This window comes from Gavialis gangeticus, unplaced genomic scaffold (assembly GCF_001723915.1).
Source record: "Gavialis gangeticus isolate Ggan-Ray unplaced genomic scaffold, GavGan_comp1, whole genome shotgun sequence".
Lineage (NCBI taxonomy): Eukaryota > Metazoa > Chordata > Crocodylia > Gavialidae > Gavialis > Gavialis gangeticus.
The window spans coordinates 45,821,294-45,835,866 of NW_017729006.1; the positions used below are offsets into that span (position 1 = coordinate 45,821,294).

Consider the following 14,573-nt stretch of genomic DNA (forward strand, 5'->3'; position numbering starts at 1 on the left):
CCGCCGTCCTGTGTGCCAGAGCCCGGGTCGGAAGAGCGCCCCCCGCCGAGTCCCGGCTCCGCAGAGCGGTCCCAGCTGGCCCGCACTCCGCCGCCCCCTGCCGCCTCCGCCGTCCAGACAACCAGCCCCACCATTCAGCGAGCAAGATACCCTCCAGGTAAGAGCCCCAGCCCGGCGCTGCTCCCCCAGCGGGACTTAATCCGGAGTAAGCGGGGCCGCCGGGGCGGGTCCGGCTTCGCTCCGCGGGCGCCCTGGTCTCAGGCATGACCGGGGCCGAGGGGGCATCGCCAGCCCCGATCCAAAAAGACGCAAAGATTTTTTTTTATTTTTTTTTTTTCGAGGGATGCAGCTGTGGTTCCCACGACGTGACTTGCTCCTCGGCGCGTTACGCGGCGCCTTTCCCGCTTCAGGCGGGCCCGGGGCTCCCCGCGAAGATGGGAAAGGTTTGGGAAGGCGTCTTCTCTGCGCCTGAATCGCTGGGTGTGGAGAGGGAAGGAAAGCAGCGGAGTATTTACTTTTGAGGGAAAGTGATGCCGGCGCTTAAATTGGCAAGGAAAAGCCGGGGCTAGAAGCAGAGCGTAGATAACCCTGGGAAAAGAGAAAGTAGGAGGAGTTCTGCTGATCCCAGCAGAGCCTTGGCAGTTCAGCTCTTTCCTCCTTATCTGCTCTTCAAACAGAGTTCACTTTAGACGTCGGCTCGGACGCCTGCGTGGCATCCTTGTTTCTTAAGCAGGATGAACACGTTTTTTGCCGAGAAAAAGGCACGGCAGATCAGTGGCCGAGAGCTCCTGCTCCTTTCCGGCACGAGCAGAAAAATCCGGCTTCCTCCCCACGGTCACTGTCCACATGTCAACTTTGGCCATTACTTATCAGCTCCTTAAACTGCATTACTAAATGCATTTCCACTGGAGGTGCATGGCAGGAGTTTCTTTTCCACTTGCTTTGCCACTCTCAACATTTTAATAGTGACTAGGAAAAGCAGTCCTTTAACGCCCCCCACCCCCAAATGTTTGACATCACACATTGTCAGGGAGCCAGTTGTCTTTATTAATTTGTGTTAATTTAATTGTGCACATTCTGCTGGAGACGGACAGGCTAGTATAGAGACCAGCTAGATAAAAAGCTGAAGATGAAGTCTGTAAAGACTTTGTTCTCCTGCCTTCTTCCTTTCTCTGGTTCTTTCTTTTAATACTTGGAGATGCAACTTTTTAAAAGGCGGTAATTTTAAGAAGCATAAGCAATGCTTTTCTCTCACCTTTTTCCATTTTCCTGTGAAAAAGAAAGAGAGGAGTGTCCTCTTAACATGAAAATACAATAATGAAAAGCTGTTTACTTAGCTCCAATATGTTCCTGCACAGAACAAACAATGAGGAGGAATTTAAAAACAGGGCTTATTTAACTGAAATTAATTTAATGATTATGCAATAGTTTCAAATGAGCATTTTAAGAAACCAAAGCAAAACAAATTATTCTTAAAGGTGAACAGCTATCTTTTAACCTAGAAATGTTTATATGAATTATTTATCAAGTGCTTCTGAAATATAAATCATACTAGTTTTAAATAAATGAACTAGTCCTAACTCTGAAATACATACATGTTCCCCATGAGCAATAATGCTTTTTTACTGTCTTAATTTTTTTTTCTGTGCGAGAGTTTCCACTAACTGATAAAGGGATTATTTTTATTTCCTCAATGTTTGTCAAAGTGAAACTCAGCAAGGGCATTTGATTTTGATTGCAAATACTGGCCTCGAATCCTGCAGTGCTTATGCAGACAAACTTCACATTGATTACAGAACTAGGTACATTATTTCTTATGAGGAAGAACAGAAATAGTGGAGCAGTAGAAGATTTAAAAAGAAATAAACTATACACCGTCCGCCTTTATCCTATCACTTTAACTATCTCTTCTTTAACTCATCACTTTAACTATCAGTGAAATGGATTGTTTTTTATAACTAACAGGTCAAAAGGAATATTGTGAGCCTCTGCCTTTATCTCCCATAAAAGTAGGGTTGGAAATATTAGGTACCTTTGTGCAGATTTATGTGTGTATATAGGGCTATTAGCTTTTAAGTAAAATTCACTACATTAAGGGGTTCTTAACAACAGCAGCAAAAAAGCACCCTTGTATATTATCTGATTACAAATGTATTTTGAAGCCCTTAAATTAAAAAGATGAATTTCTCTTCACAGCTACTCTGTAGCAGCTACAGTGATTTTAGTTTTTCTTAGACATGTGCTGGACACAGTGCACCTTTTTAAAAGATATATTTCTATGTATATAAAGTATGTGTATGCATATGTGTGCATGTACGTGCGCATACACACACAGACATATACAAGGTATGTCTGATAGCCTGATTTTCCTCTTCATGAAATTTTTATGGTATAGGGCTGTATACCATTCCCATGCTGCTTTAGTTCTCATGGATATCTATGTATATTAAGCACCAGATCTAGGGCAGTTTGTGCTGGGTTCTATTCATTTTCACCTATATAAATCTGGAGTAACTCTAGTGACCTCAGTCAGTGTAACTGAGAGCAGGATGTGGCCCTGATGGTGTCTAATACATGCTTATTAAAGTCCAAACACTTGAAGGTGATTTATAATTCCCATATTCTGGGAGGGGGGCAGGGGAGGTATCTAATTTAGCTCCATGAAATGCAGGAAATTGCCATAAAAGAATAAGGAAGAAGTTAGTAGTGACCCCAAACTGCAGCCTCAGCATGCCTCTTGCCTGTTGTTAATAGCCCCTTTTGCCCTTGCAGATATGCCCTGTGTGCAAGCGCAGTATAGCCCTTCACCACCTGGTTCGAATTATGCAGCTCAGACCTATGCTTATGGCACGGAGTACAGCTCAGAGATCATGAACCCGGACTATACCAAACTCACCATGGACTTGAGCAGCTCCGAGATCACTGCTGCTGCTGCCACCACCTCCCTGCCCAGCTTCAGCACCTTCATAGAAGGATACTCTGGCAACTATGAGCTCAAGCCCTCCTGCTTGTACCAAATGCAATCTGCCTCCTCCTCCTCCAACCAGAGGCCCCTCATAAAAATGGAAGACAACCGGCTGCCTAGCTATCACTCCTCACTACCACCCTCCACAGATGAGGGGATGCCCAGTACCTCCATGTACTTCAAGCAGTCTCCCCCCTCCACACCCAGCACGCCAGGATTCCCCTCGCATCAAACCTTGTGGGATGAACCTCCACACTCGCTGCAGCCTGCACAGACCTGCATGGCCCCCAGTCACCTGATGGACACTGCTCCTATGAAGACTGTGCCCACGCGTTTCCCCCTCTTCCACTTCAAGCACTCACCACCTCACACGCCAGCATCTGGAAGCCACATGTGCTATGACCCTGCCTCCCTGAGCCTTCCCCTTGGACCCGACAGACCCACTGCCAGCCAGGCCACTATGGAGAGCCACCCTTATGGTCTCCCCCTCACCAAGAGATCAGCCGCCTTAGCCTTCTCATCACTGGGCCTCAATACAGCCACTTCCAGCTTGATGGGTGAGAGCAGTAGTAGCAGCAGTGGCCTCCCATCCCCACCTAGCAGGAGCTCCTCATCTGGAGAGGGCACTTGCGCTGTGTGCGGGGACAATGCTGCCTGCCAACACTATGGAGTACGGACGTGCGAAGGCTGCAAAGGCTTCTTCAAGGTGAGGACTACACACACACTCCAGCCCCACACCCAAAATATGCCCATCCAGTTTAGTTTCTGTCTGTCTCTGTGACCCAGGAGAACTGAAACGGCTCCTGGAGCAGCAAGTGAAGAATTCAAACCCATCATGCACTGCAGTGGGGTATACACCAGGTGGCTGTTCATAAGCGGCCAAATCATGCCTGCCATAGAAGTTAATGAATTAGATCAACCACTGCACAGCTGAGGTAAATCAGTGGAAATAGGCTAACTGATGCCAGCCCAAGGTCTTGTCCATAGTGTCTTCTGAAGTGTTCAGGTCACCTGTTTCAGGGACTGCCTTTTTCAGAATAAATCTGCCTCAGCATACTGGGTTGACTTAGTCCCTCACCTAAATTAAATACTTTTAAAATGAGACAGAAATCTGGATAGTCACTCTGTAATTTAGCTGGTAGTGATAGTAAAACCCTTGCATTGCAGTAATCTAAACAAATGTAGCTGTGAAGACATACCAAGGAGGTGATTGGATCAGTGTATGTTATAAAACAGAACATTTGTAATTCTATGAAGTTGCTGCCTCATTACAACTACTTAGCTTAAGAACAGAATGAATTCTCATCAGTTTAAGGTATCAAATAGTGCAGTGACTAAGCATTGTTCAGTGCCTCCATATTAGCTCTGTTACTTACTGAGAAGGTTGTGGGGCTGGAGAATGGCACTCATAATTTATACACAGAGTTCTCTGCAAGAAAACTTTTCTGTTGATATTTTCAGATTCTGTGCATTTGCTGGCTTTTAAAGTTAGGTTTAGGCTTGAGTATGAAATAGTTTTTATTTTTCAACAGATTGTAATTTTAGGTCTCAGTTTACTCTGCACAAATTGCATGCTTTAGTTTAGAGCGTGAAATACATCTTAGAGTTTTATTTATTAGCATTGAGTTTAAAGCTGTGATTTGGTCAATTGCTTTTTTTTTGTAAGGAGCTCCTCCTCTTCCCATCAGAGTTAATGGGTATGTTCCCACTAGCTTTGAGGAAGCAGGAACAGGCCCTGGAAGTTTACAACATTTTTTTTTTTATTGTACTGGTTGCTGTCAGTAATAATACATTTACACTACGTTGCTCTCACAATTTATTAGTTATTTAGGAACAGTTAGATTATATAACAAAAGTTATCCAAGAGTAGGTGATATTAAGGGCCTGATCCTGCTTTGAAGACAATTAAGAGTAAAGTCTATTTAAACTGGGAGCAGGATGCAGTCCTGAATCTGCTAAATATTTTTTTCAAGTATAACACATAACTTGCAGTTTAAGTTATAGCAAATGTTGTTTTATATTTTTTATTTTTATTATTTTTGATGTGGCCTTTTATTTCTCCAGGAACACCAACTGTGACTGAATTAACATTTTTCTATAAATGTAGTATCACTGAAAAATTCAATTTAAAATGTTGCGCTCATTGATTTGTTGGTGTTTTTAGGCCTGTGCTATTAATTGCTTGTTTGTGCTGAGATCAAATTATTTATTGACATATTCTTGATTTAAAATATATAAACACATTGCACTGATTACAGCAATCTCTATTTCCAGTCTTAATGCTTTTTTGGAAAATCTATAGTTACTTTACAGGTTTTAAAAACACCATTTATAAAATAATGCAGATTTGAATAAAAAAAGGCAACCCTTCCACCAACCACCAAACATTCACTTTAGAGATAAGCATATATAACTAGAATATAGCTCCATTCATTTTTCCTAGAGTAAATTATCTTTCCATAGACTTAACTAAGTAAGTATTGTTGAGGTGGCTTTTGTATTTTTGCTTTCATCTCTATCAATGCTAATGGCTAGCAAAACGAGGTATTATGATATTTGACTAACAATAGTGATAGCAGGAGAAGTACACCTCAGATCATTTTGATTTTATTTTAATAAGGTCAGCAATAATCAGGGGAATGAACCAAGTAGAAAATTGTTCCCACAGGGATATTAAAAGCAGAGATAATCTAATCCCCAAAAGTAGATACGATGACCTGGTAATTTCAGATATGATTTTATCATTCAAAGTTGGCTGTCTCCAGAGACTTGCTTCAGAACAATCCTAGATGATTTTCATTGTCAGCAGCTAACACTAATAAAATTGTTTTTCCTGCAGGCTAGCATGTTAGGAAATTAATTTTATCTAATTATATGAATTGCACTGTCGCTTTTCACATTGTAATTAAAATACATCCTGTCAGGTCCCAGCTTGTTCAAAAACCTATCAGTTGACTACTCCTGTGTTGCATTTTCTCAGAGAACAGTTCAGAAAAATGCAAAATATGTTTGTCTGGCAAATAAAAACTGTCCAGTGGACAAGAGACGTCGTAACAGATGCCAGTACTGCCGATTTCAGAAGTGTCTCAGTGTTGGCATGGTTAAAGAAGGTAAGGAGCATTGCTATTGCTAGCACAAATATCTAAATATGACATTTGAATCTGTCTGTCTATGCATTCTATGATGAATTTTATAAGGGTGAGCTCCCTAACCTATTTTTTCCTTAAGTGCATGAGTGAGGATGGGTGGGGTGTGTGTGTGATATGTATTTTTTTTCTTCCAGGCAGTTGTCTTACAATATTTGAACGTTCTAGAAACAGAGGTTCAAGAACAGCAAGGTCATGAAAGGATGGTTTCTTTCCCAAATACCCTGTAAATTTCTCCTTTCAACCCTTTCACAATATGCTACATTGTATTTAACTGCTACCCTCTCCTTGACAAGGGCTGCACCTCATTTTATACTACATATCTGAACATCAGGCCCTATCCTGTACCCACTGGGGGTGAGGGCAGAGTGGTTTAAGGTGTCTTGCTTTACCTCCCGCCATGTGAGTTTGAGCCCTGCTCCAGATTCATACTAAATAATAGTTGGTGCGGAGGATACCTGATCTAAGCTTGGGAATAAAAGGAGGCTGAATGGGATGCTAGCCACATCACTCCCTTGTGTGCCACTGGTTACAGAAATTGGGATGCCTTTACTATGTTCCACTAGGCTCAGGAGGACATGCTTCCATGTAGCTAAAGAAGTTTTATCATTAATTTTAATAGATGCAAGATTTTACCCCTAGGCTGCAGTTCTGTGAGTGCTTAAGTGAGTAACATGAATGTGTGTGTAGTCCCATTCAGCGTTGTTCACATGAATAATCTAACATTATTTAAGCAGGCATATCATTTGTGATGTGCTTTGAGGAAGCCAAGAATCTTTTCAGTTAAGTATTCTTCAAAAGGGATCTAAACAGTAGCAGTATTAAAATTTGTGTTTCAAATTCAAGTTTTCTTTCAATAATAGAATTTGTATGTTTGTGCATGTGCATGTGCATGTATGTGTAAAACAGTGATTCTCAACTAGTGTACTGCAGCACCCTCAGGTGCCATGAGATACTTTTAAGAATGCTAGGCAATATTAGCACTATTATTAGGTATGCAGATACCTATACATGCTTCACAAGATAAACCCAGAAATTTCAAATTGGAAATCCATTGTGTCAAAACCATTCTGACCTGTTGTGGTCTTTCTGAGTTCTTTGCAGTGGGAGAATTGCTTTTTTGCTTTTCTGTAGTCAAAAAATGAGTGCAAGCTATGAGCTGGCATTTTCTGAGGGAAGACTTGAGTCTAAGACTTTTATATCAGTGAGTGAGAACCACCAATGTAAAACTTAAACATATAGTAACACAACTAGATTCTATATAAGAAGGTTGTCACTCAGATGGTATGTTAATGACTATGAAAATGAGTTTAATACCATTTGTATAATATTATTTATATTTATATTTATGCGCAATTAAAGATGGCAGTGTCTGATATATATTTAACTTGAAGCAATGGCTGGTTTCGCTGGATTAGTCAACATTAAAAACTAACATGGTGTTCATTTGACTTGTATCTATTTGCTGCAGTCATTGCAGACTGATTTTCTTTTCTTCTTTTTTAACTAGTTGTCCGCACTGATAGTTTGAAAGGGAGAAGAGGCCGGCTGCCTTCCAAACCAAAGAGCCCCTTACAGCAGGAACCTTCTCAGCCATCCCCACCTTCTCCTCCAGTCAGTATGATAAATGCCCTCGTACGAGCTTTAACTGACTCCACACCCAGAGAGCTGGATTACTCCAGAGTATGTTTTTCTTTTTTCTTTTTGCATACAACATTTTGTTTTTATTTAACAGTGAGTATGATTTAGTATAAACTGTATCAGTTAGATAAAGTAGTAACTGAAACAGTCAGCCCCATTAATCACTGCTGTGAAGGCAGTAACTTAAATGATGTTACGCTGGAAATTAATTTTTTAGCCTGTCTGTGGTGATAGCATCTTTAACTTGAGATTATCTACGTTACTCCTCACAAGTGTACTAGAGCAAGGCCATGTGGATAAATTGTTCAGAGATCCTGCAGCTCAAAGCATCACAGATTTACAGGGAGTTCTGTGCAGTCAGAGGTGCACCAGAGTATTTACAGTTGCAGGGTTACAACCTTAGTTTCCAGTTTGGAAAACCTAACTCATATTTGTCAAATTCAGATATATGGGTTAGCGCTATCTGAATATAGCTATACTCAGATATATGTATCATATGAATCTATATCTGGTTGTGGAAACAAATCAGAAATTTAGGTCCTGATTTTGTTCCTGTTGAAGTCAATGTGAGTTTTGCCATTATTTAAAAAATGGGGATGGTTTTTGAACTTTGCATAATATAGTATGCATATTCCTCAGAAGTAATTCAAGCCTGTGGAACAGTTATTCAAATTAAACAAAAGTATTAAATCGGGAAAGCATGTTCATATAATATAGATGTTTGTAAGATTTTTAAACCTTGATTGTTATATACATATTTTTGGAGCATTTCACAGTCTTTTGTAGATAACAGGCTACATGCTATGCTGTAATTATTAAAATGTATTGCTGTAATTTCAAAACAAGAAAAAATACAGCTCAGGAAAAACATGAAGAATTTCCTTCTTACTTGTTACTAAGTATGAGACTGGAAAGAAGGAAATTGGATCAACGTATCACTTATGGTACCAACTTATCACTTGTTATTAAGTAGTACTTAACAGGGAAAAAATATATTCTATCCTATTTTATATAGAGAGACTTTTTATTTATTTTTAATTGGAAAGATAGGATAGTAATTACAGGCATTTTATAGATTCTTTTCTGCAAGCTAAACTTATTATAAAAGCATTTATATGTTTTATTCTTATTAAGAACCCAGTTTTCTATGATTATTTTTAAGGGGAGAATTAAGTAGGTATATACTGATATAATCAAATTTACCCAGAATAAATTGTGGTTTGATTCTGCAAACACTTTTGAATGTAGGTAGGTTTACTCACAGACATAGACCTACTGAACTCAGTGAAACTACTCAAGTCAGCACAGTTATGCAAATGTGTGTGTGCAGGGTTCAACCCTAAATATTTATTAATACAACTTTTTTAACAATTACAGCACTGAATGAAAATTGTGTTCTCATGTGATTTTTTTTTTTTTTTTTTCCAACTGACTGTAAATATTTAAATTCTTCAGGAAATACATCTAAATGGTTGATATTTTTATGATTATAGAGAATCTTAAAGGAAATCCATGGTGGCACTAAGTTAGCTTAGGCTTGATATCTAAAAATTGTGTTTGATTGCCTGTTGGTGGGATCTGATAACCTAATTTTGCTTTTAAATAAAAAAAAATAGTTTATACTGGTTGGTAGTGAAAACGTTTTAATTAACCTAACATACATGAATTAATAGCTATATTTTTTAAATTTTATGCATGCTTTAACAAATTAGACCAACAAAAGTAGAAATAAGCTGTGTACTTTCAAAATCACTTTTTAGAATTCTGGACAAGTGCTGATTAAATGCAGGTATGTTAGTTAAGTCTTGACCCTGCAGTGCAGTGTATATAGGTAGCCTTGTAGGCATGATTAGGGGGTCAACCACAAAAAAATACATGCCAGGATCAGGGCCTTAATTATTAGAATGTCCAGCAAAGTAGAGTTTTGTTCACTATAAGAAAATGCTATAAGATTCTCAGTACAGAATGTGTATTTTTCCCCCAATATATTGCACAAAGAAAACTCCTTATGATATAAAATAATATAATCCAGGGATGTCAAAACAAATCTTATTGGAATTTGTTCAGAACATTTCTACTCTTAATTTCAGGGTTAATTTTACTTTACCAGGATATAGTAATGGTATATTTAGATACTTGGTTTCAAAAAGCAGTTACTAGGAAGAGAATTTATTTTATGAACTCTGTAAAGGCCAAGTTCCATATTCAGGTCTCACACCTGTTTCACTGGGATAATTCCATGAAGTTCAGACTTACTCAGTATACATGAGATAAGATTCAAGCACCATATCTTAAAGCCCTTATTCAATCCTATTTACTTTGTACCACAATTGTGTGAAATGGGGCAATAATCTGCTCCCACTATGTATATATAGAGGTCAGAAATTAAGCAAGTCTCAGGGCTACTAATGCAGAAATGGAGATGCCCTGAAAAGACATCATGGCTCCTCCTCTTGAAATCCAAGGAGGCCATTTCCCTGTTTTTGCAACTATAGGAATTCAGGGAGGTATGACATGAGCCGGGGAGCATAGAACTAGTGCAGGATCTCTCTCTATAGCATCAGAGTTTCAGATCCTGCACACATTTTCTACATAAAATAAAGCCTCTCCTCTCACAACTCCTTCTTTAGGGAAACTTGGCAGCAACCACAGGCAGAGTTCCTGTGATGTCTGAGTGCTCTAGCCAGGGAGGTGAGGGAGGGCTTCCTCTTCTGATTTTGTCTCAAAGGCCACCAGTTTATGCTGGCACCTCAAGCATTGCAGAATGGTCCCCCTGTTCTGTACTGGCTGCCTCAATAAGGCCATGCTTACTAGTTATTTTGTTGTGGGAGTGAGGTCACATACCAATTCCTTTCAATGGGACAATCATTCAAGAACTGCATATGTTTTCCCAGGGTTCAGAACGTTTTGTGCGTAAGTCAGAACTATAGAATTTGGCTCTAATTGGTTGCCTCAGCTATTTTTTGGCAACATGTCATTGTAGCAAAGAATGACATATTCTGTCAGTTCCAATGTTGGAAATATAATTTACATATTTTCTCTCCTTAAAAATGCTCTCGTGGGGTAGATTAAGTTATTGAAATTTTAAAAATGAATCTAAGAAAAGCCTACAATTATTAAAAGTGTATTCAATATAATTAATAACCCTGCTACGATATGGTCCTGTAGAGTGTAATGTAACGTTCACATTATCTAGCGTAGCATTTGAATCATAGAATTTTCACTTCCCATATTAGTATTCCAATTAGATAAATTTCTTATCCTTAAGGGATACTTAAAAAATATAGAGTCAAATTTATCCCCTGTGTAATTCTATTGACTGCAGACAAGTTACAGCCACAACAAATTTAGAACTTTTCCTTTCATTTCCTTTCCTTTCCTTCCTTCTTTTTTTCCCTCTGTTCTCTGGTGTCTCTGGTTGAGAGCATGCCCTCTCACAGAGATACCAGAGGGAGCAAGAGGAATTTCTCACAGATCATTCAGTAGGCCTTCCATGGACTCTCTCCCACATAGGGTGCACCCATTCCCTGCTTTACATGCATCACCTTACCCTATGTGGATATTGGTAGTACCACAGAAGTGACCATTCTCCAGCAGTCCTGTTTGGCATTGGAAAACCCACACAGAAAAAGTTCCTTCTGTGCACAGCTTTTGGAGGCAAGAACTGGCCCTGTAGAAGGAAGAATATTATTTTTGTTCCTAGTAATCATTTCGGAGAACCTTCAGGAATGCATGCTGCATCTTGGAGGGCTTGACTGACAACATACTTGAGTGCAGAATTCCCATAGAAATAAGGGCCTATGACAAAAGTCTAGACATTGTGTATTAGATTTAAATTTGGGTGTGAAAACAAGGAAGTAGGAGTATTAGGGAGAAGGAGGAATGGGGAGTGCTGGGATAAGCTGGGGCTATTGGATAGTTGTCTACTGCAATGAGGGTCATGTTAACATGATGAGAGGTTCTTCATCTGAACCTAAAAGTGGCTCTCTTTGGAAGATGAGATTTTATAAGGGTTGATTTTGGCCAATTGTTTTAGTTTGTACCAAACTTTTTTATTTTTTATTCAAGTTCATTTATGCTGTCTGTGTCAGATAAAAAAATATCCTATGTGCTCTTGTCACAGTCAAATAAAAATGGAGAACTAGAGGAAATCTATATTCACAATATACAGAGCTAAAATTAATCAGTGGGGAATTATTTCTCATTTTAAAAATTGTAATAAGTTAAATCAAATTTCTGTTCCCTTCCACTTTTAAAAGTTATCCAAACAACTAGATTTTGTTTTTTTATTATTAATAATATATAGATATTCTCAAATTGTATTATTTGAATTGATTTTGATGTTTATAAATATATACATATTAAAATTCTAGACCTACATGTTTTAAAAGGAAAATGCTTACAGATATAGAGAAATAGATGGTATATATCTATATTGCTATAAAACCAATTTATAATTTATTTGATAAAATATCCTCCTGTTTTTGCCTTTGAGGGCCCCACAGAAAACATTTGGGTGTGTTGGGGCTGTATTGTGGCATACTTTAAAAACACTTAGCTTTGTTTCTGTGGGTTTCATTTTAGTACTGTTCCACTGACCAAGCTGCTGCAGGCACAGATGCAGAACATGTGCAACAGTTTTATGATCTTCTGACTGCCTCCATTGACATATCCAGGGGCTGGGCAGAAAAAATTCCAGGATTTACTGACCTCCCAAAGGAAGATCAGACGTTACTCATAGAATCAGCTTTTTTGGAGCTGTTTGTACTAAGACTCTCCATCAGGTAATTGCTATTCAAAATTATTTCATCTTAAATTGTTATAAAAGTATGTATTTTAGAAATATTACTATAGCAATATCTTTAATTTTGCAATTTGTGAAAATAAACCTCGAGTAACAACAAAAGATATGTATTCATAGAATACTGCATTCAATTTGTGACACAAATTAAGAAAACTAAGAAAATATTTTACAAAGAAACACACCAATGTTGTTCTTACTAACGTGATTCCATTTGTTGGATTTACCAACTTTTCTCTTCTCCAGTTTTAATCACAGCTTGTCCTGATATGCTTTTAATGAAAATTGCTTTGAACTTATCAATAAGGACAGAGCAAAAGCATCTGTAGGGCAGTGGTCTAATTTTTTTTGTTTGTTTTTTCTTCCTTTTCCTTTTCCTTTTACATTGACATAATGAAATACTGTTTTGGAAAGGGACTAAAAACCCTGTTCAGATTGCTTGTCTTCTTAATACGAAAGTAGTTTTATAGACCAAGATAGTAGTTATCAGCCTGACATTAGCAATATTTTACTTAAGAGGGTTGCAGAGAAATCCCAGGCTGGAGTTTTGAATTACACCCCTGTTCTTTTAGGGTCGAGATAAACATGTACATGGGTTACAAGTATTCTTTTTTGGTGCTGGATTGTAATCAGACACAGCCTGTCTTTTTTTAACATAAGAGATTTTCTGCTTTGAGGATTATAGCCTACTCTATAGGTGCTTACAGAAATTACATTTTTCACGTGATGAGGCCGCTAAAAGCACTCTACAGCCATAACATAACAAATGTTCACAGCTGCAGAGCACTTTTTAAACGGCCAATTGCATGAAAAATTAACCCTCATTCAATCAGTTATTAGCTGAAGGTGTTCTAAGGCAGAGTGCCTTAGGGAACTTGCGTACAGGTTCCCTGTGAGGGTTAATTTGGGGCAATTCTGCCCCATCCTATGTGCCTTTGCAGAGCTGAGCTGGTGGTCATGCAAGCAGCCCAGTCCCAGCCCTGGGGCTGCCACAAAGTCTGCTCCCTGTACAAGCAAGGGAAAGGGAGGGCAGGGGGGCTCGCACCCCAGCTCCCAATGTGAGCATGTTAACACTATCCCTACCTGGCTGCAGTGCCAGGAGCTGATATAGGGGGGAAGGAATACAAAATCTATGCCTCGCAACTTCATCTCCCCCCTGCAAGACCCCACCTGGGGTAGCTGGGCCAAGCCAGTGCACTATAGGTGCTCAGATTCTCCACCCCCTCCCCACCCTAGCTCCGAGCACAAGCATGTTCACAGCAGCCCTGCCTGATTGCAGTGCCGGAAGCTGGGGCAGGGAGGTGGGATGGAATTTGCCCCCCTACACCATGCTGGCCTGGCCCAGCTACCTCAGGTGGGGTCTTGGGTGGGAGCCAGCCTGGGACAGCGAGGCAGAGGGACTCATATTCCCCCCACCCACCCCTCTAGGCCCCAGCTCCAAACACTGCAGCCAGGTATGGGCTGCTGTCAACATGTTCCTGGCCTTAGGCCTGTACATGGAGACAACAGTGCCCCCTGCCACCTGGCCTTGGCCAGTGCATGGAGGCTCTGAGCCTCCACCGTCAAACACAGAACATGTTAATTTTGATCACACTGTAACTTTAAATGCTTTGTGTAAAGTACAAAAGTTACAGCACAAAGTGCCTTTCAGTCAAGTGTTTATGCACCATATTTACCCAAATATAAGATGACCCCGAATGGAAGATGATCCCCAAGAATTACATTCAATACATGGAAAATTTATAATTTTGTTTATAATTTTCCATGTATGGAAACTAATTACTGGAGGATCATCTTTAATTTGTCCCCAACCCCACTACTGCAAGTGGTGATGAGGAGGGCACTCATGGGGCAAGCATTGGGGGACAGACAGTGGGGGAGGCAGTATGAGGGAACATGGTAGGGCAAGTTGGGGGGCAGTAATGGGGCAGGCAGTGGGGAGTGGTGGGAGGCAGGCAGTGGAGAGGCAGTGGGACAGGCAGTAAGAGGGGCAGGCAGCTTGCCCCCTGCTGCCTGTCCC

General features: G+C 39.9%; 1 protein-coding gene across 1 annotated transcript in view; it reads left to right on the forward strand.

The window, feature by feature from the left end:
• The first annotated feature begins 6 nt into the window (after positions 1-6).
• The window catches only part of NR4A3 (nuclear receptor subfamily 4 group A member 3), a 31,154-nt gene continuing 16,587 nt past the window's right edge, over positions 7-14,573 (forward strand). Inside the window, exons 1-5 of the mRNA XM_019509159.1 lie at positions 7-157; positions 2,773-3,671; positions 5,946-6,075; positions 7,622-7,794; positions 12,337-12,536. Of these exons, the coding sequence (XP_019364704.1) occupies positions 2,775-3,671; positions 5,946-6,075; positions 7,622-7,794; positions 12,337-12,536 (1,400 nt within the window). The 5' untranslated portion in view covers positions 7-157; positions 2,773-2,774. The remainder of the gene's footprint in view (positions 158-2,772; positions 3,672-5,945; positions 6,076-7,621; positions 7,795-12,336; positions 12,537-14,573) is intronic.